This window comes from Sceloporus occidentalis, unplaced genomic scaffold (genome assembly GCF_023333645.1).
Source record: "Sceloporus occidentalis isolate IW3139 unplaced genomic scaffold, rSceOcc1.0.p SCAF_2, whole genome shotgun sequence".
NCBI lineage: Eukaryota > Metazoa > Chordata > Lepidosauria > Squamata > Phrynosomatidae > Sceloporus > Sceloporus occidentalis.
This window is the reverse complement of record NW_028316982.1, coordinates 69,620,800-69,647,529: the sequence shown is the minus strand read 5'-3', so window position 1 is coordinate 69,647,529 and position 26,730 is coordinate 69,620,800. Positions and strand designations below refer to the sequence as shown.

At 36.8% G+C, this 26,730-nt stretch overlaps 1 protein-coding gene across 10 annotated transcripts in view; it reads right to left on the bottom strand.

Moving 5' to 3' along the window:
• LOC149318512 (vesicle transport through interaction with t-SNAREs homolog 1A) overlaps window positions 1-26,730 on the bottom strand; it is a 300,751-nt gene that overhangs the window by 95,217 nt on the left and 178,804 nt on the right. For 4 of the 10 annotated variants that reach the window (XM_089509918.1, XM_089509907.1, XM_089509909.1 and 1 more), the window contains 3 exons: window positions 11,563-11,633; window positions 9,438-9,499; window positions 6,038-6,256 (listed from right to left, as the gene is read on the bottom strand). In XM_089509918.1, coding sequence (XP_089366044.1) covers window positions 6,121-6,256; window positions 9,438-9,499; window positions 11,563-11,633 — 269 coding nt within the window. In that variant the 3' untranslated portion in view covers window positions 6,038-6,120. Of the gene's footprint in view, window positions 1-6,037; window positions 6,257-9,426; window positions 9,500-11,562; window positions 11,634-23,721; window positions 23,786-24,092; window positions 25,788-26,730 lie in introns of those variants that run through there. The other 6 variants (XM_089509910.1, XM_089509913.1, XM_089509912.1 and 3 more) reach the window with 5 other exon arrangements.

Here is a 26,730-nt window from a genome sequence, read left to right as displayed (position 1 = left end):
GTAAAATGTCAGATCAGTGGTCCCTACAGTCCTAGAAATGCCACCTCATTTGTAATAGCTCTAAAATATTTCTAAAAATTGATCCAGTTAAATAGGACAGTGTGCATATTCCAAGGATGTTTTCAGAAATGCCTGCATTATTTGAAGCTAGATGATTATGAAACAGTCTTTTGTTCTCAAAAGTTCATGATGGATATCTGTAACTCTTTTCTGTTGTAGAGATAAGACCAGCTTTGTCTTACTAACTGCCATTTCAAAGGAAGATTCACAGTACTTTGACTTTTGATTTGTAAGGCAACTAGCTTGACCACCTGCACAAGATACGAGCTGTTACTGAGCCTGCTTTGTACCATCTTATGAACACAGCAGGCATTTAAAACAAGAAACAAGCTGATATATGAATGCACCAATTTACAGAGAAAATGTTCAAACAAAAATATGGCCTTTAAAAAAATAGCCATGTAAAGTGCATGTATTGTTTTAGAGATTATATTATTAAACAGAAGACTTGGTCAAAGGCCTTCTACCACCTATAGTGGGTATAATTCTGTTAAAATGAAAATGTGATATAGATGGAAAGAAAGAAAAATATTCCATAGACTATTGCATATTCCACTGGTATATGCAGAATGCAGTTATACAACTCAACAGATAAAATTGCCAAATTAAAAATTATAGCCATTTAGAACCCCGCACATTACAGTAGACTAATTTAAGATTTCTTTTAAAAATGTAATATTTACTGTCACAAAATCTTAGGCTAAATTTAACTTCAGCACCGTACAATAAATAATATAATTCTATGAGGCAAGAAGTAGGGAACAGCAGCTAGTTGGAAGCTTCTAAGGGACATATTGAATCCAGTTAAATGCTAATTCCTTTAAGTATGTTTCTCTACTATCCCTACCATAGTGGTGACAAAAAAGATGAGAATGTTTTTTAAGTATGTTTTATGTTTTAAATTCTACATTGTATAATTGTATTTGGGGGGGGGGGGGGGTGAGGGTTCGAACTGTATATTTTAATCTTGTAAGCCACCCCGATTGCATTTTGTAGAGAGGCGGGATATAAATAAACTTTATTATTATTATTATTATTAAGTTTACTTACTTCTCACATCAATTAAACTTACAAGTTTTTTAATGAGCCTAGTGCTCAACGAGTTTTTATACAAGTCATTTTTCATCCCAATTTGCCAACATAAAAAAAATAAATAAAAACTTTAAGCCTAGTACTAGATATGTCTTATGTCAGTTGCCTGTCTGTATGACATTTCAAGTCTGTTTCTGTGAACAGACCAAATGGATGCTTTGAAATAGCAGGGTATCATTTAAAGATACGGATGGTTTAATCCTATTTACCTATGTCTAGCTGTTTTATATTTCTTCTTCAATGACAAGGAAGGAGATGAAATTAACTGTTGATTAGATTTGGCAAAACCTAAAAACTCTTGGTCAGAAACTGAATTTGCTATCATTGCTTTAGTAACAGTTGAACAAAGTCTGCTGTGCAGCAACTGCTTCTTCATATTTCAGCCATTTGTAGCACCTCTTTGCTGGCCAGTGAAGAATATTTTTATGAAGCACGCAGATGTTCTTTAGGGTGTGCATTGCAACTTTGGCACATTACTGTGTATTTTGACATGCTGAAGCTGCAAACTACAATCTCCTCAAAGGCTCTAACCTCTTAATGATACTAAGCATGTCTCAATGAACACTGCAACCACAGGGGTTAGATGATATTTAACCCAGTGTGATGTATCACATTCTTTGTACATGTTGGCTGAATGAACTAGTACAGGGAAACATCCACTGGGATCCTGTCTTTTTGTAACTGTGATTTGGATAATGGTATTTCCAGCTGTACAGATGGTCAAGGTTGATGGAGGAGGACAAATAATTCCAGATGATATAGAAAGGAAAAATAATGAAAACAAATCCACAACACTTTTTTAAAAGAACCATGTGGAAACATCAGACAAAAAGATCCACTTAGATCATAATCATGTGTGTACAGGAGAGAGAAAAAAACTTCAGGGATAAACCAAGCATGCTGTCCAAACAAACATCATGCTTTGCACATAGCCATAAGCGTAATATAGATTCAACAGTACCATTGTACCACTCTTTATTTTTAAAAAATGAAAACATCTACACCTATGAGTTGCAGCTATGAATGTGTGTGGAGTTCTAAATTTTAAGCAAAGTAGATTTCCCCACTGTAGTGTTTCCACTTACTCATCTGCTCTTAACAGTCAGAAAGTTCTAGAACAATAAGGGATTGGTTGTAAGAGGTGCAGAAGGAAGGTGAAGTGGTGAAAGCCCCCTTCATGGTGCTGTTCTGCTTCCACTTTTAAACCTAACATTAAAATTATAATTTGCTGTCAAATTATCTCTGATTTAGGATAACCTCAGAAGACACATCTAAAACACCCCATTGTTAACAGTTCAGGTCTTGTAAGTTCAGTGCCCTGGCTTGATTTATTGAATAAACCCATTTGTAATATGGTCTTCCTTTCTTCCAACTGCCTTTAAATTTTTTCTGCATTATTTTTTTTAATGATTCTTGTCATTGTATGATCTGTCCAAAGTAAAATAGCATCACTTTGGCTTATAGTGAGAATTCATGCTTGATTTGGCCTAGGACCCATTTAGCTCTTCATTTGGCAATCCAAGATACTTTTAAAACTCTCATCAAATCACAAATTAGTCGATTTAAAATGACAGTTGAAAAGAGCTTATTTAAATTTAGAGTTACTAGTCGGTTGTATGAACATAAAGCAATAAAATAAAAATGAATGAATAGTACATCAACAACAACAACAAACAACAACAAAAGTAACCTGGTAAAGCCAATTACAGCATACTTACATCACCTATTTGGTCACCTGTAGTCCATATAACTAAAACTATGATTCTTTTTTTGTAATTCCTCTACTTGATGAAGATCAGTGATAATTTCTTGGGGATGGCAAACGTTTGTCATCTCTTTGCACACACTATCCTTTGTATCTCAGTCCTCTTCATCTCCTGTCAAAGTCCTGCTTCTCTTCTGCCCCTCTGGTCGCCAACCACCACCGCACACACTTTGTTGAGACCATCCAGCCTCCCCTGCTGCTGCTGCAGTAGCACAGGCACACAACACCTGAAGTAGCAAATCTACACCTTCCCATATTGCAGGAGTCTTTGTTTCGCTGGGGAAAATTGGTGGGAGAAAATGGCAGAAGAGAGAATGGGATGAGTGAATTTATGTCCCAGGCAAACGCAGATTCCTGCAACGTAGGGAGCCATAGCTTTGCTCCTGGGTTGATTGGTTCAACTAGACGGGGAGCTGATGAGGTTCTTATTTCCTGGAACTGAACCACTAAGATTATGGGAGGGGGGGGGTTTGCTGCAAAGCAGCTGAGATATAAAGGGGGGCCAATTCGCCAATTTTGAATGCTTTAGATGGGGATTTCACTATAGCAAATTAAAAAATGACATTCTGTGAACAGTATTCCTCTATTATTTAATCACGCTATTGACAATTTGCTTTGAAAAAACAGGTTATATCAGAACTAACTGTTGTCACCTACCAAATACATTAGGAGAAACTTCCTGACAGTAAAAGCTGTTTGACAGTGGAACACACTCCCCCCAGAGAGTGGTGGAGTCACCTATTTTGTGGGTCTTTAAACAGAGACTGGATGGCTATCTGCTGGAGATGTTTTGATTGTGAGTTCCTGCATGGCAGGGAGGGATGGACTGGATGGCCCTTGTGGTCATTCCTAACTCTATGATACTTTGATTCTAATACAGCCTGAAAGGAGAATGAGCCTGAAATGTAGATAATTATTTTTAAATACATATTAATTTGTTCATTCAATTTATATCCTGCTTTTCTCCTATCATGGGATCCAAACTGTTTACAATAATTTAAAAATAAAAATCCTGACTGTTCTAGGTATCAGAAAGGGGTGGGACAAAGTAATTTACTACAGTTAATTTGCCTTTTAATTTAAACCATAGTGTCTTCTAAAGAATTACAGCAGATTATGCTGTTAAAATAGGAAACATGGAATTCAATAAACTGGATGTATTTTAAAAGAAATTGTTCCAGTTAAATGAAATTGATATACTCCCTTATATCCGGGAAACTATATTCTTTTATTTGAACTTTCTCAAAGGTTTACTTGTTTTCTGGTTGGAATGCCTAATAATGAATTATGTTTACCCTTAGGAATTACACTGACATTATATTTAAGTCTTCCAGATGTTTTGTCCATCACATCCCACCCTGCAAAACTACCAACTGAAAGAGGAAACATTTCCCCCCTTAATCACACTACTAATATTCTAATCTTCCCAAACAGAGTGCAAATATTCATTGAGTTTTAAACTGAAAAACTCCTAATCTTTTAGATAGATTGCATCCCTCTCTGTATTTGTCTATATAAATTCTTCCTATGCTACCATAGCTTTTTGCTAATAAGACAACATGAAATTTGTGTAATATATAAAATTTGCACTAAATACCTTCTAATGCTTTCTGCATTTGTAATCCAATTCACAATACAATTGTAGACTACAGATTGGAAGTATAAATAATAGTGAAGACAGATAGCTAAGTATAAAGGAAAGCATGGTTACTGGAACCCTAGGAAGGAATGGAACTCGTACCAATTTCTGAGAATAACGTAAGAGAAGGAATTTGACCAACTAGACTGCTGGATAAAGCAGGCTTTATTCTTGCATATATTAGTGGTTGTCAAGAAGGTGTTGGCAAATCACCCAATTTATCACTGGAGTGTTGAATGTATATTACTCTTTTTTCATCATCCAGAGCTCCAGCCCCTATCCTGGTTAAAATTAATTTTTAAAAGGGGTCTTTTATAGAGGCAGATGTATTCACCAGTTCCCTAACACCTCATGTATAACGGTTTTCAAGATGAGAATTATCCAAAAGTAGTGTTACTTAAAAAAAGTGAGATGCTCTACTACAGGGAAACATTGCACACTCAAAAGTGCAATTGGTTTGCATCTCATCCATCAGACTCCAAGAGATCTCTCAGAAAAAAAATACTTGAGAGGACATGTCTCTGAGTGTATCTAAAGATATAATGATTCATGTCTCATAACATGTTAGTTTTGTTTTCTTTCTGTATCTGTTGCTTAGAAACTAACCAAAGACATGCACAGCTTTTGTTTTTTATGACTGCAGAATGAAAAGTTGATGAATTTCCACAGAATATAGATTTAATAGGACATTGAATTTTCTGACAGTCTTTCATAATTGCAAATGCAGTTGGAAACTGTAGAAACAAGTTAAATATGATGTTGTCGTTGTATGTGACCAGGTATGAGTAGCATACTGACTTGCTTTTTGATGACCTTAACTGTCTCTTTGCAGGTATAAAAATAATTGTAATGATGATTGGAATATAATTGCAGTTGACAGGCCTTGTTATTTAGAGACGTCCATGTTATATGTTAACATCCCCATGACTGAACACATACAGATTAGATCCTTCAAAGAGTCAATAAAATAGGTTTTTCCTCCAAATCTCTACACAATTACACAATTACACAAATCTCTACACAATTATGAGTTAGAACTCCAAGGGCACAGAACATTGAGATAAGTCAGAAGTTGGCTGGATGTATTAACAACAAGTATGTTTAAGTTAGGGAAGAACTGTTTACAGCTGCCAATTCAATGCATATTGATACTGGCATCCCAGTTTGTCCTAACAAAAGTATAAGACAATGTTAAATTCTAAAATGGGATAGTTTCCCCCAACAAACATATTTTAGTAAAATTTCCTCCCAAGATTTCTGTCTTGTCAGCTCCCAAATAAGTACTGAGGGCAGAAGAAACATTAAATGTTGAGGAACAGAGCTTCTAAAGTTATTGTTGAAAAGCCAATGTTCTGTGATGCAAAACAAGCTAAGTTACAATATAAATTAGTTATTATCCGAAAAAAAGGAATAACTATTTCCAAGCTCTTGAGAAAAGAAATTTCAAGACACAAAGACATATCACAAACAAAAGAAATTAGTTTCTGATTGAGTTCTTTAATAATTACATTACAAACTGCCTAGAGACTCTCATTCCATTTACCAAGATGATAAACATTTGCTTTCAAAATGAATCGGCAGATTCAACATACAGCAAGCAAGGCTTGCCCACTTCAGCAACCTTGTTTCTATCAAGTAATTGGGTGGAATAAAATGTTCCAATACTCATATCCGCAAATAAGTGCATGTCTGCATGGCATCTAGAAGGAAATAAAATCAAAAAGAATTTAACTGCAACTTTCTGGTAATTATGATTTTTCCAGTAGTAGTAGTATCTGGTGTAGATCTTCGAGAAAAAGCTTTTTGTTTTATTCCTTACGATTGCTTTTTGAGTGATCCTTAATAAACTATTTGAAACTGCTGATTTTGGGAAACAGCTACTCAGCTTTGCCCTTATGTATATAAAACAAATTTAAATGGCATCATGAATTTACCAGTTTGAGACATGGGATAATTTTCCCTGTATGGTTTCAGGTGCCCCCCCCCCCCCCCGCTTCCCAAATTATAATCCATATTAGCAAAAGGATAGAAACATGCAAATCTATACAATTTTCACCAGGGCACTACTCTACTGGATTGAAAGTTCAACTTGCCTCTTTACCCTGATGGGTAAATTTATGTGGGGATATTTAATTAATTTATTTTTTTGCAGAAAAAAAGAAAGAAAAGAAATTAAATGTGCTTCTCAAGCACAAACAAAAGTGACATGTCCTTTAAAGCACCTGACTACATAATCCATTTGTCTGAGAACATAGACCCATGAATATTTCACAAAGGTCACATTTTTCATTTGGCTTATGGAATAGTTATACACTAAGAGTCCTAGCTGCAACTCTCAAGCACACAACAATGTCAGAGGTTACAACATGTTTTTCTTTTGCCTTCACTAAATTATGTGCAAATGTATTCAAACACAATATGAGAAGATATTTTATTTTACTGAAAATAACGGACTGCACTCATTCGAAATAAAAGCTGAGGTTCATCAAGCATAAAGATGTGGGGAAAATACATGGTTTAGAAACCCATAAATCCTTATTTGAATCTGCCAACCTGAAAGTGAAGTAAAGCCCGAAAAAACTATTTTTCTTAAATGCTATGTCTGATTAAGCCATGCTATTAAATGACAGCTGAACTTTAACATTAATATGATATTATTTAAATAAGTGTATGGCTTTTTTTTACACTAAAAATGATGAATGATTTTTGGACAGCTCAATTGACGTAAAGCAAGAAAACCCTTTAATGAGATTTGACAAAATGGAGACATATGCAGAATATTCGTTACAGCTCATGTCGCATGGCCATTCCTGGGGAGGATATAAGTTTGCCCATGGAGTTTTTTATTATTATTTTGATTGTCTACAGGCGCTGAACCATCTCTTTCAATCGCTGCTTCCTTTCTCCATGGATTTTGAATTTAGCTTGTGTCATTTACATATTACTCTTAATCAGAGAATTTTGTATGCTATGGTTCAGAGTTTGAATTGTGAGAGATTTGTGATATGGAAGCAAGAGGTGCTGTTATCTCAACCTTTGTCAGGTAAATAAAGAAGAAAATTAAAAAACAAAAAACAAACCCTAGGTTTTTGTATGAAAAGATTAAGGACTGGTGTACAGCTTAAGCCACTTCACATACTGCTATTTCTACTTGGCAGGCTGTTCATCTGTAGTAATTTGTGTTATGGATGAAGCCATATTCTCCACGCCATCACTTCTTTTCCATTCTATTCCATAGCTATTGTCCTTATGCCTGCTCCCCAATTTGAACCACCAGTAGCTATTTGATTTATTTTTCTGATAAATACTTTCATATCGGTACCTTGTTATACCATCAATAAGGACATACAGCTAAATTCAGTTCTTACTCCCAACTAGAGTACACTCAGTAAAACAATGGGATTTACATCAGTCAACTTAACATAGGCCATTCATTCAATGGGCCTAGTCCAGTTGGGACAAATACAGTGCGCCCTTACTTTACATGGGGGATCCATTCCAGACTCCCCCGAGTAAAGCAAATTCTGCCTACGCTTGAGCCCTATTTAAATGAATGGGGCTTGTGCATGTGATGGTGCGGCAGTGCGCACACGCCATGGGCACGCACCCCATTGTTCCCTATAGGACGTGCCACCCCCTATGAAAGCCACGTAAAGCATGCCCGCGTATGAAACAGGCACACTGTAACAGGATTCATTTCATAGTACTTCTTCTTCTTTCTTGAATTTAATCTTGTTTATTCATTCATTCAGTCAGTCATTCATTCATTTGATTTATTTACATTTACTTATTAAAAACAATGTGTACACACAGAGAGGTACACAGTTAATATTTTATATGAGGATAGATTACTATTTCTCATGGTAAAAATGCTTGATTGGTTTTTTTCACTTTCACAATGATACTCACTCATCTCTTCTATTATCATTATCATTTTTATGCCTTCTCCCCAGTCTAGGACTCAAAGCAGTTTAAAAATGGGTTCTTCATATTCTTAAATGAACACTTAGCACACTGTCCCTTAATATAAGCGGGGTACCTCAACACATTTCTGACTTTTCTAGATCAAGTGCAAATATCTGGCTTCATTAACTTATTAGTAAGCCGCAAAAGGGACCTAGTATCCAGAAAATTGGATCTCAAATATTACATATAGGAATCTTTTAAAGCTATTTAATACCCTGATACCCTGGTTCAGCTTGATTTCATGACTGACACATGTATACATAGGGAAGTCTGCTCAAACAGAACCAGAGTATTTATAGCTTAAAGGACTGCTATGCATAATATTTGAGGTCTGGCTACACTAGGTCCAGTTTGCCTCTTATTCATAAGTAATGTAGGCAAGCTTGGAATTTTGTGTTTCTCGATGAAGAAAGGTCAGAAATGTGTAGAGGTATCCTGGCTATAAAATGGTCCAGTATGCTAACTTCACATATACTGGCGGTAGCATGAGAGGTGTAACTGGGCTTATTTGCCTATAGGCAACGCCCTAGCTTTAGAAACGATACTTTGGGATTAGAGCAGTTTAATATATTTGATTAAACAGGTTTCATTTATCTGCCCTATCCCTGAGGATTGGGGTGGGAAACTATTCACAACAATTCTAGTAAAAGTACAAAGAATTGACTTCCAAATGTTACACACTACAATTAAAATATTTGCATTTTATCCAATTTAAAATCCAAATGAAGTATGGGGAAGTGAGATCTTCTAGATGCTGGATATTTCCTATCATCTCTCACCATTGGCTATTTTAGAAAGGGCTGATGGAATCTGCAGTTCAACAACCTCCTTAGGGCTACACAGTCCTTATCCCTGATCTATACTAACGAACAGAAGGAAAAAAAGGAAGTGAGAGGGTCCCTACCTTGCCCTTACCTTCGCAACATTCCTGTGAGGATCCTTGAACTCTTGCCCAAGTTTGCATCAGTTTCTCTCAGCTATGGAAAAAATTCCACAAGTTTGTAGCATAAATAAATTTCCTTATTTGTATGTAAAAAAATTATTCTTGAGCAGGGGTTCCCAACCTTTTCAACTCGCAGGGCCCTTATTTCTATGGTGGAGCCCTAAGAGGCCTACCCTTTGTCTTACAAGTTAATAGTTTTTAGAAGTATATATAAGAATATATTCTTATTCTTTCATTTCATTCAATTTTTATTTCTTTCAGTGTCCTGGAGTGGTTGCTGAGCACCTGGGAAGTGCACGCAGAGCCCTAAGGGCGCCTCAGAGGACCAGTTGGGAACCTTGTTCTAGAGCTTTCTAGAGCTTTAACAAATAATCAAGAAAACAAATTCAAGAAAAATGAAACCACAGATAACAATAAAAGCTGCCACAACATTGCTTCAACAAGCTTTCAGTCTTAGAACATGTTTTCAGCACTTGAGTTTAGCAGCAGAACCCATGATATGACCTAACAACAAGGAATACTTTTAACATTTCTTGCTACATTTATTAACAATGGTCCTACTTTTCATCTTAGACAATTCAGCATGGAGAATGGCATGAACAATAGAAGTTTTAATTGTATGCTGTGTCATTTTACTGTTGTGATCCGCTTTGATTCCTACTGAAAAAGCGGAATATAAATAAATTTATTATTATTATTATTATTATTATTATTATTATTAAGTCTTTTTCATAAAAATAAATTACTAAAATATATTAATAAGAGGTTGGAGGAGGTTTTAAGAAAAACTAATCAGCGTGATGATTCTGATGTTGAACAATCAATTCATGTTGTCAGCATCTCATAATATGGTGACCTTTCTGACCACTGAACACTATTATCTAGGATAGCTTCCCTCAGCATAATGACTTCAAATGTTTGGATCAGGGCTCCTTTAATCTTAACACACAAGGCTGGACATCTCTTAGGTTATGACCGATAAATGCAGCAGCAGCAGGACTAAAGTTTAGCCTTGTGCTCCCATGGCAGGCTGCACTACTATTCTTTCAGCCACAAATGCTTCTAGAAACAATTGGAATTCTGTGGCTCGGTACAGACGGGCCTTGTGGCACATCTTGATGATGTGCTAGGGTTGCCTCGGGGTGTTGATTACAGATGCCCTGCAACCCTAGCACGTCTTCCATACGTCAAAATGGCGGCGCCCTGTATAGATGGGCACTGCCATTTTCACGCGATGGATGACTAGCGTCCACACATTGCAGCACCATAATGACGTTGAGAGTGCGCCATTGGCACACTGCAGCATTATGGCACCACAAAAAGAACCCGCTTTTTGCGGATTCCTTTTGCTCTGTGAGGAAGCCGCATGGTTTATCCGTTGAGGCTTCCTCATGGAGCAAACCAGGGCGCCATCAGACCATCCTTTTTGGGCTGTCTGTACCGGGCCTGTTTCAGTTTTTACTTTTAGGGTCTTCAGCCCAATTTTCAGTTAGTCGAGATACTTTTTTTTAGGGGTGGGAGGCTTTTTTTTTAAAGGGGTGCCACTCCAAGTGGTGTTGGGAGGCTTTCCAAGTGTTTTTAAATTGGGGGGGGGGGGCTGGACAGGCTTGAGGCTGCATTTTCCTTACCTCTCTTTTAGATGAACATAGGAAGATGCTTTATATTGAATGGGATCATTCCTCCGTGTACCAAAATAATTTCAATACTGAATGGTATTGGTTGCCCAAGGTTTAAGACATGAAGTCATTTGATACACATTATGAACAAACTAAAACAATCACAATTCACTGTTGGAATATATGCTTTGTGTGTTCTGATAGTCCAAAGATTGAATCCTGGATATTTCAAATTGAAAGAATCTTAGGTGAGAGACTGAGAAGTTCCATGTCTTCGAACTGAGATATAAATGTAGACTTTATGGTCCAAAAGCAAAAAGTATAGAGCATCTGTGAAGAACCATCTCTAACCATATCTTGAGAAAGATAAATGCTAAGCTCTCATTTACTTATGAGTGATTAATTTCTATGAATGATGAATTCAGGTGATAATCAGTATGTAAAGAGCTGCAAATAAACAATTTCTTATTGTTAAACTTACTCTTTCTCGAGCACGCTGAATCTTTTCTCTATCATGGCTGAGGTTTTCCAGTATGTCCTGACCAATCTGTTCTGCATGAAGAAAAAGAACCAAATACAAATAATGAAAAATAGTATTACCATATATGACAAACTGAACATTTAACTTCAATTCAGTTGGAAAACTGATAACAAATTAAACAATGTAAAGTAAAAAATACCATTAAAAAAAAACTACTTGTCACCAGGAACATGAAACTGCATACAGAATAAAAGCCAAAAAGGAAATATTTAGAACAATGAAACCATAGTAGACCTGAAAGTATCATGTAAGAGCCATGTGTGGTATTTAGTAGTTTTGCTTTCTGGCAAGACTTTCTAGTTCTTTCTCCTTTCAGTACAGCCTATATTTGCCCTGATAAGGTGAGAGGGCTAGCAAGGGTTAGCACATGGTAAAAAGGGGGGGGGGGAGGCTACTATTTCCCCTGTTTATGTCAGAGCGACCACTCAGGCATTTAAAGTTGCTTAGCTGCTCTGAAGCCATGTTAGAATGGGCCTGATGTGTAGGGAAGGGTTAGCAGCTGCCTGGAGATGTTTGTATGGGATTTCAGGTCATTTAGCTGCCTGCCATTGTGTGGGAAAGAATGCAGGTCATTGGGAGGGGAAGTACTTACGCATAGTTCTTAAAAAGTAAAATTTATATTGCAACATCAGATCTAGCAAGAGATTTGCTACTGTACTGATCCTAATGTCTAATAAAACCCTTTCTGAACTCACTCATAAAGTCTGTTCTTTGAGTTAGGTTGAGAAAGGGCATCACAGCCTACCTATGAGCTATGTTGGTTGGATACACAGTAAAGTGTACATAATGGGGCAAGCAGAAGCCGACCAGAGCCACTGTGGTGTAGTCATTTGACAGTTGGGTTATGGCTCTAGAGTAATTGGTCCCCAAAATTTGGTCTTCTAGGTGTTTTGGACTTCAACTCCTAGAAGCCCAAGCCAGTTTGGCTAAGAGTCAGAAATTCTGGGAGCAGAAGTCCAAAACACCTGGAGGACCAAAGTTTGGGGACCACTTGCTCTAGAGACCAGGGTTCAAATCCCCACTTGGCCATGGAAACCCACTGGGTGACCTTGGGCAAGTCACAGACACACTCAGCCTCAGAAAAAGTTGAAACCAGAAGACACACAACAACAAATAGGCCACCATGCTTCCTCCTTCAGATGCTGTACAGAGGTTTGGGGATTCTGCTAAAGGAGGCAGGCACTTTCTGGTAGGGGAAGGGCTACAAAGGTGGAATGCAAATCGTCTTCTGCCAGCTCTGTTATACAGACATAACTCTGGTTCCATTCTACTAGTTACAATTTTTGATGTGATGAGGTCGGCATACTAGAGACTCAATCAAACTTTAAACAACTTGCATATCAAAAACCATGGAATTCTTTAAGCTTTACAAGAGCATTTAAGAAAGAATTAGAAGGGTGAGTAGTTATGATCCTGAAATTGAAAAGTATAGAGGTGTTTATCACCTGCACTGTTCTTGGCTGGTTTAATTTTTTTTTAAGAAAAAAATTAGATTATACATTTCACCATATGGCAGTGGGTATACAAAGGGGAAAACCATATGGCAGTGGGTATACAAGGGGTATACAAAGGGGAAAACACTTTCCTATATTTTTGTTGTTTTGTGTCTTCAAATCATTTATGACTTATGGTGACCATAAGATGAAATAAGGTTTGCCACTGCCATCCTCCGAAGCTGAGAGAGTGTGACTTGCCCAAGGTCACCCTGTGGGTTTACATGGGTTATTTGACAAATAAGAAAGAAAATTCTAACAATAAAAATTGTCAGACTTTTGACAATGAATCAGTAATTGTTGATACTAATTACAGTCGCCCCTCTCAACTCACGGGGGATCCGTTCTGTACCCCCACCCCGATGCAAAAATAGCAAATTGCACATATGCTAGTCTCATAGAGAATAATGGTACTCGTGCCCATTTTAAAGATGGCAACTTGTCCCTCCCATGAAGAGTGAGATTATGGACTTCAAGTCCGCACATATGGAGGGGCGACTGTACTGTCACATTTTTGGCTTGTGGCAATCCCATGAAAGAGAGACCTCTATTATTCACGTTCCTGAAAACTCAGGGTTGTGACTTCCTTAACTGAGACAATCTACTTGTAATGCAGGCTTCCTCTTTCTCTATTGCTTTCAATTTTACTATACTCTTTGGCCCAATCCAGACAGGCCTTTGAGGTGCCCTCATCACATGCGAGGGTTGCCTGGTAGGCGGAGTGCCCACACAGCTGGCAACCCTCACACGTGACGAGGGCGCCGCAGCTGCAGGCGCCCACCAGATGTGGTGCGTAACGGTGAAGTCACAACTGCACCACCTCCAAATGGGGCGGTGCAGCTGCGAAGTCTCCACATCATCGCTGGTGCTTTGGGGCAGTGGAAGTGCGCCGGAAAAAGGAGCCACTTCCAGGTGCTCTTTTTTGCTCCGCAGCAGCGCCACACAATTTGGTTGTTGTGGTGCTCCTGCGGAGCAAAGGGAGGCACTGGGGATGCGCATCTTTCTGGCGGTCTGTACACTGCCTTTATCTTCTTTTCTAATGAGTTATGCCATTTCATAGTATATCTAAATTATAGTATCTTCATTTCAGTCATTTTGGCTTCCATGGAGAATTCAGGCTTGATTTGTTCTGGGGCTTTTTTTATTTTTTGGTCTTTTTGGCAATTCATGGCATCTAGATAACTCTCTTCCAGCATCATATTTCAAATGAGTTGGTTCCCTTTTTCATTCAATGTACAGCTTGCACAACAATATACAGAAATTTGAACTATTATAGCATGGATGATTCTGACTTTGGCATTCCATTATATATTTTTATATGTCAAGATCATGCCTAGTTGCTTCATAGCTGCCTAGCATAGTCATGCTCTTCTTTTGATTTTTTGACTGCAGTCTCCATTTTGATTTGTGACTGAACCAACATATAGGAAATCTTTATTTCAGTGTTTTCACCATCCACTTTAAAGTTATGTAAACCTTTTGAGGTAATGAATTCTGCCACTATACCCATAGTCTTTTCTCATTTTTGTGGCTCATTGATCTTTTAGTTGTGCAAATAGTGCCTCCTACAGGTGAAAAAAGATGCCAAGACATTCAGTTATTGATCTAAGTAACTATGAGAACTATTGCCTATTGCATATAGTTGAGGACATATACTGTACATTCTTCATCCTCTTTCAATGTCTATAAAAACCTGAAATAAAAACTGAAACCTTTGAGGCTCATTATGAAGCTGTAAATGTGAGTAAAGTTTCCATTAACCCCCCCCCCCCCCAATTTTATTTTATTCTGCTTAGTGGAAGTACTTTTTTTGGTGTACTTATTCTGAGCCTTCAATGTGGATGGAACTATAAAATCACACTCTCGCACACACTCTATTAAACATGAACACAAATGCGAAGCTGTTAAAAATCTCCCTACGCATTACACCAGTTTTACAAATGACCAAAAAAGAATCTAAATGAGGTAAAATATTGCTCTGGCAGAAAAAAAAAAGAACAATGAAAATAACCAGAGAACTCTTGAAAAAGAAAGCAACTTTGTCAATTGGTAGCTTCTAACTGCCAAGTTTATCACTTAGCTATCAAGACAACAGTGGCATCAACAGTAACCAAGAGTAGAATTCTGTCAGCTTTGACAAATAGTGTATTTTTCTCTCATTGCCAACGACTGAAGATATCAATAAATAAAGGAAGGAGACCATGTCAGTTGGTAAACCACAAAATTAATTGTTGATATGACATTTCGGGGTGATACTTTCAGCCGTGAATTTCAAACTAGTACAGAACTCAAAGAACTGATATAGCTGTGTTGTCGCCTAGCAAATGTATACAAATAACCAGAAGACTAAAAAAATCTCACCTATCACACCTTTTCCCCCTGAATCTTATACTGAAAGATGAAATGACTCTAAAATGGCTACTACCAGTTAGAATATCATCAGAATAAAATAACATCTGAGATAGCACTGCGATCAGTTAAGACTTTTACATATTAATAGCATTACATCCTCTGACACAGCTAGTACATGGATGTGAATTCAAATAACCTTTTGAGTAATTTTATTCCTGCAACAGGACTTTACAGCCCTCATTCTTGATGCAGTCATGGGATGATACTTTCTCTCCAAATGCAAGTTCTTTCAAATCATGCAAAAGTGTTGGTAATCCAAATTCTGATGCTTGTGCTCAATTGATTAAAACAAACAAACCCTGAAACAATGTCAATAGGAACTTCTTTGTACAGAACCATTAATCATTGAGATACATTTATTTTTAAAAAATCAGTTTTAGTGATGTACAGGGTGTCTAAAACTTCGGCACTTCCTTGCAACATGCATTGAATTTTACTAGTATACTTTCAAGCTATGTAGTGTTGTTAGTGCCATGTGTTCTCTTTTATAATGAAGACAGAAAATATTTTATAGTGAAGGGCTATCTGAAGGGCTGTTTTGTCTAATTTAAAGATTATCATAAGTAGAAGAACAGGGGCCTTGGCCATCACCAGTTAGCACTTAGACAGCAGGCTGAACAAGTATAAACATCATCTAGAATAGATACTGTCTTTACCATTACAGTGTCTATTTAAATTATGCCTTATAAATTCTCTGGAGCAAGTTTTTGTCTTTTCTTTTTAATCTAAATGGCTAAGGCGTGTTACAGACGGCCCAGAAGGGGCCGTCTCGCGTTGTCGCCAGTTGCAGCGTCCGGGAACCGCAGCAGCCAAATGGCGCGGTTCCCGGACGCTGGCAAGAAGGAGCGCGAAAATTGCACTCCTTCTTGCTCCCCGGAAGAGACGCCGCGAGGCGCTAGTCTTGCACTCGCGGCGTCATTTCCGGGGCGCGCTGTGCAGACGCAGAGCGTCCGTTATGTCAAGATGGTGGCGGCCGTGTGGAACAGCCGCCGCCATTTGTTATGGACAGAGTCCATAACAGGAGTAGGGGCGTCTAGAAGAGACGCCCCTTTTTTAAACTGGGACGTCCTGAGGACGTCCCAAATGGCGGCATGTAACCCACCCTGGTGTATAAATTTGAGTCTTAAAACACTAAGGCTCTGTTACTTCGTAGCAACTAAGCAATTACAAAATTAAGAAATGCTGACAGAAAACTTAAAAAGGAAAAACATTTTACTTTAATATCATACATAAAATATATAGAATCACAAAGTACAAATACTTTTATGTCATTATTATAATACAAATTTTGCTGCCTGACAAAAGACAGAAAGATTTAAGACATACTATCTCATTCTTGTTATGCTGCCATGAAATGATAACATATCGCCAAGTATAAATTTCATAAAAGCCTTAAGGGACAAGGAAAAAATGTCTTCAGATCCAGATTTATGTTGTTTTAATGTTGTTAGATTTAACCTGAGAAGCTGAAGTACTAAGCAAAGGAGAGTGGCATATTTGGCTGGTTCAGATATAATCCTAATCAACCTAGTGTTACACAATGGAAGTACAGTGAGCCTTAGGCTTGCAGATTCCAGCAGCACCCAGCAGCAGACTCAAGCAGCACCTGTAAATTTGGAAGTCTTTCCTTTACAAAAAATAAATAATCACAGCACACTGTGTTGTTCAGATTTAGACACCGTGTGCTTAGTCTCATCTATGGATAGCTGAAACAAGTCAACTTCAACCAGCAATTCATGAAGCTTGTGTCAACCAACCATATTTAAGATTAAAAACTGTTTATGGTTTGGACTTTCAAATAATAAGTCTGAAGCTGAATTAAATGAAGAATGGAACCCAGTAACACAGTTGTGTTGTAAGATATTTGGTATTAAGGAAGACTGTTTGGTATAAATTTGACATCGAAGAAGTGACAGGATTATGATATAGAGTGACTATATGTGTAATATATATATATATATATATATATATATATATATATATATAAAAATGGGGAGGGGGATATTCCAGGTTCACATCTGTATATCTTCTCTTTTTTTGTATCTACTTTTTTATCTCCTTGTGAGATTACTTGTTTTCTTGATGTAACATAATATAATAATAAAGGAATAAAATTTAAAAAAAACCTGTTTATGGTTTGGAGATCATGTTAAACTGTGCTTATTCTAAAATGGAAGTCTCAACATCTTTCCTTCAATGCAGAAATTACCTTCTTTAGCTACATACATGTACTGTGAGCCCACGGCATACATGGGCTTGTTATAGGCGGCTTTCAGCTTACGCGGAAGCCATCGGGAGGTTGAGAGAAAAATGTGTGCGCACAGCCACACAGCATGCACAAGGGGCTTGAACACACATGCTTTTTGCCTTACATGGGGGGGGGGGGCGGTATGGATCCCCCGCATAAGGCAAGGGTAGACTGTATTCTCAGTTTCATGTTGTTGCTGGATTATATAATTTTTTTATGAGAGTTAATCTTATGGGCAACACATTCTTAAAACTGATTTGTTTAGATTATTAAAACAAAGATTTAGCCCCAAAGGTTTCCTCCTCTGATGGAAGGTGTTCAATTCCAATGGTTGTATCCAATGGGCACTTTTTTAGAGATGCCATTTAGTTTTGGAGTGAAAAGGGATCTTGTAGCCCCTTTGAAACTAACTGTGAAAGAAGTTGTAGCATAAGCTTTTGGAGACTCGGTCTACTTCCTCTTTAGTATTAGAGCTATATTGCTAGCCCAAGAAAACACTATCTCAAATGTTTGGCCCAGTGCCATAATAATAAATTCTAAATGTTTAGGATCAGAAGGTAAAAGCTGAGAAATCATTCTAAGCATTTCTACTCAGAAATACACCTTGAGTTCTCATACCAGAAGAAAGGTGGGATATAAATAGATTAATAATAAATCCTACTGTGGGATTTTCTTTGTGGGATGTATACTTAAGATTAAAATTTTAATGAATTAGTCACTGGATAAAATATGTTATTTTTGATAATGATACACACATCACATTTTGAGAGACCAAGGTGTGTTACAGAGTGCCCAAGAAGGGTGCTCTGCCGCCGCCGCCGGTTGCTGTGTCCGTGAACCACAGCAGCCAAACTGTGCGGTTCCCGGACACAGCCGAAAAGAAGTGCCGAAATGGCGCTTATTTCTGCGCCCCGGAAGTGGCGCCGCGAGGTGTTAGTCGCACACTCGCGGTGTCACTTCCGCCGCGCAATGTCCCACAACATAAAAAAGGCGGCCCCCATGTGGACAGGCACCGCCATTTTGTACAGACTCAGTCCGTACTATGGTTGAGCGGCGTCAGGAAGTGATGCCCCTTCTCAACCCTACTACGCCCCTTCCTAACCCTAGTACGGACTTTAGGTGCATCTGTAACACACCCAAGTTACAGGGGTGGCATTTAAAATATATATAAGAAGAGATTTAGAACCTATTGGGGGTGGACATGAATATTTTTCCTTTAATATCTACTATATAAAGTAAGTTTAGTAACTTTAGGAATCTAGAAGCTTTGAAGACAGAATTGTATAAAACATTGGCTACATCAATAAGAGATTAGAAGGGTGGAGGTAGAAAAGGGTGTAGTGTTTTTAGGGAAAGACTGATTGTCAAATATTACTGAAGTGACAACTCAGATTTATAGACCTGGGAATACATAGTTTGAAACCAGAGAAATCAGATTTTAGCCAAATCAATGGATATATAGCTTTTTATTTGACATATTTAGATATGTAAAACAATGCTAATCATTTACTGGGCCATGATGCGAAAGTGCGTATTTTCCACATTGAGTTGGAGCATCCCAGCCAATTTTTGCTCCAGTTTTTAACCCCGGAACGCAGCTTCATTTTACTTCCCAACTGCTTTTGCCTCATGCATCATCTAAATGCCTTGCCTTTGAAGTGGCTAGGAGCCACTTTATTTTGCCTGTGTGTATTACATCTTGTAATATTGGTAAAGATGCTATTGAAGGCTGATATAGTGTAACACCATGGAATTACAGAGGGAACTGAGGCAGGAAGACAAGGGAAGAAAGAGTCAAGCTTTGACTGCACATCATTCTAGGAATACTGTGAGCTATTGTGGCACCCAAAAGAAATAAACAAGTTGTTTGATTGCATAGTAGAAACCGTGATAAGACAGACAAGTACTTTCTGTTTGATTTTGCATTCTTCCAAAGTAGTAACAATGATTACACAAGACAAAAGGACAGTACTCTTTCTGGTAGCATAAGTAAATAAAGTTAAAAGTAATAGTAAAATAAAAATAAGTAAAAATAAATAAAAGTATGGCTATATTAATAACTGATGCTTCAAATCACCAGCCACAAACATCAATGCAAAGTGACACTGAAAACCATACATATGGAAAATACACCAAACTTTTCTTAAGACTGGAGACTATTTTTTTAAAAAAAACAACAACAGGTTAACTGCTCAGAAACCTAGGAACTGGCTTCAGTGCCACTCATTCTTTGAATATGAATTAGCACTGGGTAATCACAGCATATTTATGAGGCCTTTTGCCTGGTCCTCCTCTCCTGTGAATGCTGTATTATTCATTGCATGTGCCCTGACCTCAACGCGCTCCTGTTCTGACAAATCATACTTGATTAAGACAAATCTTTATTAGTTAGCTAGTCAACTTCCCCATTTATCATTTGCAAATCCCATTCTCCTTTTCAGATACAGTAGAAGTGACTGAGACCATTTTTCTCCTGTACAAAAACAAAATGCTTGTTACAGCCAATAAGTGCAAACAGAATCCTAGGAATCAGTAATAGATGATAAAACATCAATTTAATGGGTATAAATTACAAACACTGCAAAGCCAACAGAACAGCATGTTTCTGTTGGCCTGAGAAAAATGATAATTAGCCAGTCCTTTCACTAACTTCGATTTCCTGCTTCCAGAATGAACGTTTGCTTGACAACAAAATGCCACGTATAAAAAATGTATTGCAAAGTTGGAGACATAAGAGTTCTAAGGTTAAAAAAGAGAGAAAACAAAATGCAGAAGACTGCTGAGTAAAGAGATTGTTCAAGGTTCTTAGCAAAAAAAGAAGAAGAAAAGCTATCTTAAAAGTGCAAACATAAAAGAATGAATTTAAAATTATTCATGAGCCTTCAGTACTGTATGAAAATGTAATACTTTGCCCTAAAAAAAGTAGAATTCCGCTTCAAAAAAATAATTCAAATGCATGTTAGTTTACTTAAGAAGTAAATTTACATTATGGTAGGACAAATAAATATCCAATATAGTATAATCAAGATTAATATTTTGGCCTGATAATACTGTTAAAAAAATATGGTTCTTGCCCCTTTCCCTCATACTTCACCTGAATGTATAACATCAGTACAATTGCCACTTTGGCAGCATCAACCAAACACATGTGTTACATATCACTGTAAATAATCAAATAGACGTATGGCTAACTACCCCTAAGAAACAAACAAACAAATCACACTTCTACTATATTCAGTGGCTTCCTTATGGAGAAACTGATGTTGAACATCATCCATTTTTACCCAGGTTGTTTCACACGAAGTGTAAATAGGCTGCCTTCAATTATTTCTCTGGAAGCAAAAATGATGTAACATACTCAAGACATGAATACTGACTAATGAAATTAAATGAAAACTAATGGAAGAAAGTATCACTAACAGCCTTATTTCAACAGCAGCAATAAACTGAGGAATCCTTGGATGCTTTAAGGGCAACATATGTGATATATAAATTTATTTTAAAAAACCCACAAATAAAACATTTGATATTTTAAAGAAAATTAGGCTGGATGCAGACTTGTCCACTCATGAATTGGGCTCCTTCCATCAGTGTACACTAGAGTCAAGTAGACAGACTTTCTGTTGAAGGATGGGTACATAGCAGTAGTTTATACCAGGTCTCCCTTTAGCTCTATTAACACTCCCTTCCACAATACCCTATGGACATCTACGAGGAGTACATAGGGTTTCAGGAGAAATCAGTGAACAGTGCCATGCCACACCTTCTTCCACCACCTGCAGAAATATGTTGAGTACAGTCGTGGATCTTACCGTACCCTGACTTCACTCTCTGTTGGATTGCTAAAGTAATCTTAACCCTCTTCCAGGCAGGTGAGACATTACATCCCTCAGAGTCACATTTTGTTGCAGAACTCACAGAACTAGATGTAAAAAACATGTGTTGTACAACCTTGTAACCTGAAGAGCTGTAAACAATGACCCTAGTTTCCAAGCATCTGCCATGTACAGTACAGTTCTTTTTCCTCAGATAAAAACAAGAGCAAAACTGAGTCTTCTGATCCTGCTGTTAACTAACGTAGATGACACTTTCCCCCTAATTTTAAAACATCTTTAATTTTACACACATTTTAATGACTGCTGTCATTGAAAGCCTGGGCATATTCGACATAGCCAGCACTGCAATGAAAAGCATGTGTCTTCTAAGCAACATTTGCAGTTGTTTTTTATTATTAACTGCCCTCGAGTCATCCCTTACGCATGGTGACTCTGCAGTACCATGCACAATCTTTGAATGATCTTTCTCTTCTAATCTTCAGACTCCGATAGATAAATACCATGTTACAAAAAACGAGATATATGAGCTTTGACAGTTTTCAGATATCCATGTTAGTCATCAAGGGAGGAAAACAGTCTTGTGGCACTGTTAAAGACTAACAAATGTATTATGACAGACATTTTTACAGACATCAAAATGTTAACTCACAGTGACAGTTATGCACATATGTTTGGAAAAATGCTATTGGACATTGCTGGAAACATATAGTACACCAATTCCTTGCTGCATTCTTCATTTGACATAGTGGCCAGTAACTACACAAAACAATAAATGGACACAAATATTCAAAAACAAGTCGGAGAACATTCTCAGGACATCATGTGATTGACCTTAAAGTGAACATTCTTGAATGATGGAATTTCAGAGACATATTCCAACATGAAATAGTTGAACAAAAATCTACCCAACCATTGTTTTGTTGATGTTAAGGTTAGTGCACTCACACTTTCTGCACTTCAAATTCTCTTTGATCTCATGGTTTACAATACCTACTCATCCAAGCAAGTGTTTGTAAATCTACCAACTTGATTTAAGATTCTATGCATCTGATGAAGTGGGCCATATGACCTTAGAAACATACGTGCGTTAGCCTTTAAAACTTGAAAGGTTGTTTAATAAAATAATAAGTCCTATTGGTGACAAGTTAAGCAGAGAAGGGACAAGGAGAGTCCTAGCCTTGCTATACCAGTAATAATAATAATAATAATAATAATAATAATAATAATAATAATAATAATTATTATTATTATTATTATTATTATTATTATTATTATTATTAAGTGTCCTCAGATGCTTTTGTATCACAGAAGTCCAGGTCTCTTTATTTTATCCCTGTTGGAGTATCAGATCATTATGCAAGAATCAGATGTCATGGTCATAACTTAGTGTCATGGATTCATGGCCAAACTCAGTTGAATTCAAGCTGCAGTAAAGCAATACATCCATGGTACATAGATAAGGTAATAAAACTTAAGAAATGCTAGATTTTATGATCTCTGTAAAAATACATTTAAAAGTACTTACTCCGAAAACTTGGAAAAGTTATGTTTTTGGATTACAACTCTAAGAATTCTCAAGAGATCACTGTCAAACTCTGTTTACCCCATGTAATGTCCTTAGTTTCTTCTAATCATCGCGATAAGTTTTATAGAGCACTGAATTTTCTGGCAACAATACCCCCATCCCACCCTCATGATTCAGAGGCTTCCCCATATTGCTTTCAAGCCTATCTTCATAGCCATGAGTTTGCTTTCAAATACACATTCACAGACCAAAAAAGTTACATTCTCAGCAAGCATAATTCTGTAGTTAATACCTGTGTGATGTGATGCAGAATCTACAGAGCCAGGCTTCAAGAAAACATAGCCACTATTGTAACAGCTCTTGCAGGAACAATCTGCCTTTCATTTTTCCTTTATATTTGCTTATTAGGGGGTGATTCAAACAGTAAGACTCCCATGTGAGCACCATCCAAAGCACTTCCACATGGCTGTGCTCCACGCACAGAGAAACAATTTGCTGCACATTGTAGAAGTCAGCAATCTGTGTGTGTGTGTGTGTGTGTGTGTGTGTGTGTGTGTGTGTATATATAATCTGCAAATGTTATGCTCCGGCTCCGGTGAATGATAAGATTTTTAACAAATGTATGGAACGTTTCTTCATTGTCTCATTCCTAAACAACAACAACAAAAGAAGAAGCTCTAACCAAACAACTAGTTCATCAAAAAATTATAATTATGCATGCATACTATACATTGGAAAAAAAATCATCACACTCTGCCATAGTAATAGAAATCCCAATTTACCAACACAACTTTGCTGCAAATGTTCATAATGTGTTAAACTGATGTCAGCATCTCAGTAATTTCACAGTTTTAAAACAGTTAGAAATGTAATGACTACACTGCACTTGATTAAAGCATTTACAGCTCTAATCAAAACCTGACAGCAAGATCAAAGATGTTAACTTAAAACTCTCTTCTAATTATGTTTAAAATGCCACACCTCAGGCCTGTCTCTCCTCTTCTTTTTCAAACCAAATTCTGCTTAAGAAAGATCTAACACTTCTTAACAGTTCATTATCCAATAAAACTATTCAAAGCTTAAAAGCAATCTACACAATTAGTCAGGACCTCGGGGAGTCCACCGGTAGTCTTTATTACAGGCCTTCATATTAAAACACCTTAATTATATTTGTCAAATGGATTTCATTAAAACCCATCGTCACTTTAATTTTCATATTTTGACAGCACTGGCATAGACATTATTACCACCTGCCATGCAATGAACTACAACAAAATTACCAAATTCCTTCAAATATAATGGATTCCTCCCCTCTTTTCCCACCTTAACATGAATTTCTTCCAAGTGAAAAACAAATGGAGGGAGATAAGGACAGTTTAAAACTATAACATTTAAACAAACAACATGAGCTTTAATATGCCTGTAGCAAGCATATATAGAGGAACTGAAATTAAGGCTTGATTCCCAGAAAATTAAAGATAAGTCTTATACATTGAATCAGGTGTGAATTATAAAGAAAAGACATCAAACAGAATTCACAGATATTTAATCAAATGACAACCTTCAAGACTTGAAAGCAGTTATTTTAACTTTTAAAATTACTGCTTCATTCAGCAACTGGCATGGCTCCTATGGACAGTGACTATAACCATGACTTGTTAGTCATGATTATAGTACTGAGAATTTACATACATATGTTTCCATATTTCCAAATCTATAACAAAGGCTGTTCATTTCCAAGTATTTTTTAAATAGCAGCAATTAGCAATATAAGGACTATTATAGCAGCGGAAACAGAAAAATAGCATGATTTCGCTATTTACCATAAAATAAGGAAACCTTTTTTGGCAGAAGTATGAAAAACTGTAGCAGCTTGATCATAGAATATAGTGTGTAACATAAACTGATAAACAAGTATTTCATCACATTAAAGTAGAAGACATAATACATAGAATAATTGGGTTTCATAAAAATGTAGACGTTACTGACAATAAATAATTGCTAAAAGTAGTACTAGAAACACCAAAATAAAACAAAACCAATGAGGAAATACAATTTTGATGCATTGCTACAGCCATGCAACTTACATGTGTGGTTAAATTGGTACACAATGAGTATATCATGGAGATATGGACTAATGTAATCTAATTTGATCCCACACTGAGCTATACCAAATGAATCTAGCAGTGCATCTAAACTGTATGGTATCATTATGTGTAGCCTCCAATTGCCATGGCAGTTTATTAGTTTCATAAAACCATATTAAAATGTAAGATACAATGACTTCTATCATATGACTAACATATTTTTGGCCTCCCTATTAAGGTCTCAAGAGTAACAATAGCTACATTACAAGAAACTTACATCTCATAAAATGATATTTGTCTATTGTAAATGGAATGGAGAAGAGTTTCATAAAATAGTTTTAAATTATCAGTTAGAAATGAGAGCAAGCAAACTTAGACAAGGAAGGCTTCATCTGGATTGCCAGAAGGGGTGTGATATTCTCTGTACAAACAATCTTGTGGAACATGACCATGGGCTCTTCTGGTTTCCGTCCTGCACTGTTTAACTGTGTTACTGTCATGCTTTTGCTTCTCTCTCTCTCTCTCTCTCCTTTCTTTTTTTAAAAAAATAAAAAGTAAGATCCCCTAGAAAGATTGAAAAAGAAAGAAAAGATGTGCATCAGCAAAGAGTAAATCTTGTTCTAAATGATAATTAAGTTATTTAATAAATATCATTTATGGAAAATAAAATTGTTTGCCACTCTTGACAAACAAACTCTACAGATCCTTTAATACATCCTAGAGATGTATCAAATATTCTCCTTGTTAGGGATTTCTTGTTCTTCTTGTAAGAGATCTTCAAAATTCATGGGGTTTTTTAAAAAATGATTTTCTTTAATCTTTCCTCTTTAATGGAATTATAGAATAGAAATGATTTCACACTTTGTTTCTCAGAACAGCAGATGTTAAGGCTTAAATGGCCATCAAAAATAAATTTTGTAGACCACATTTGAAATTCAAAACAATCTAAACATGTAGGATTGTGGCTGTTGTGTGTCTTCAGGTTGTTTCCAACTTATGGTGACCCTAAAACTAACCTATCATGGAGTTTTCCTGGCAAGTTTCTTCAGAGGGGGTTTGCCATTACTATCTTCCAAAATGCATTAGAGACAAGACTTGCTTATTGACAAAAACTGTGATTTTTGAGCAACTTTATATAGTATGCCTCATTTTTTACATCCACTTCTGATGTAGTTCTGTCTCTGACTGATCATTTTCTTTTGATCCAGACCAACAATCAAACCACTCATGGAATTCTCTCAATTTCACAAGTATTCAACTGTGTCAGTTCTCCAATGATATTAGCAGATTAACTGATGTTAACTCATGTTTAAAATTATATTTTAACCAAGATTGAACCTGACTAAGAAATGCCAAGTAGAAAATATAATCCACTAGAATGAATTAAAATTTACCAGGTGAAATCCATATACAGTACCACACCTGAGTTAACATTATCTAAAAACTGATTTTTGGTTAGTGTCATGGGACTGGAAAATTTTAAAATGACACGAATGGCAGCCAATCC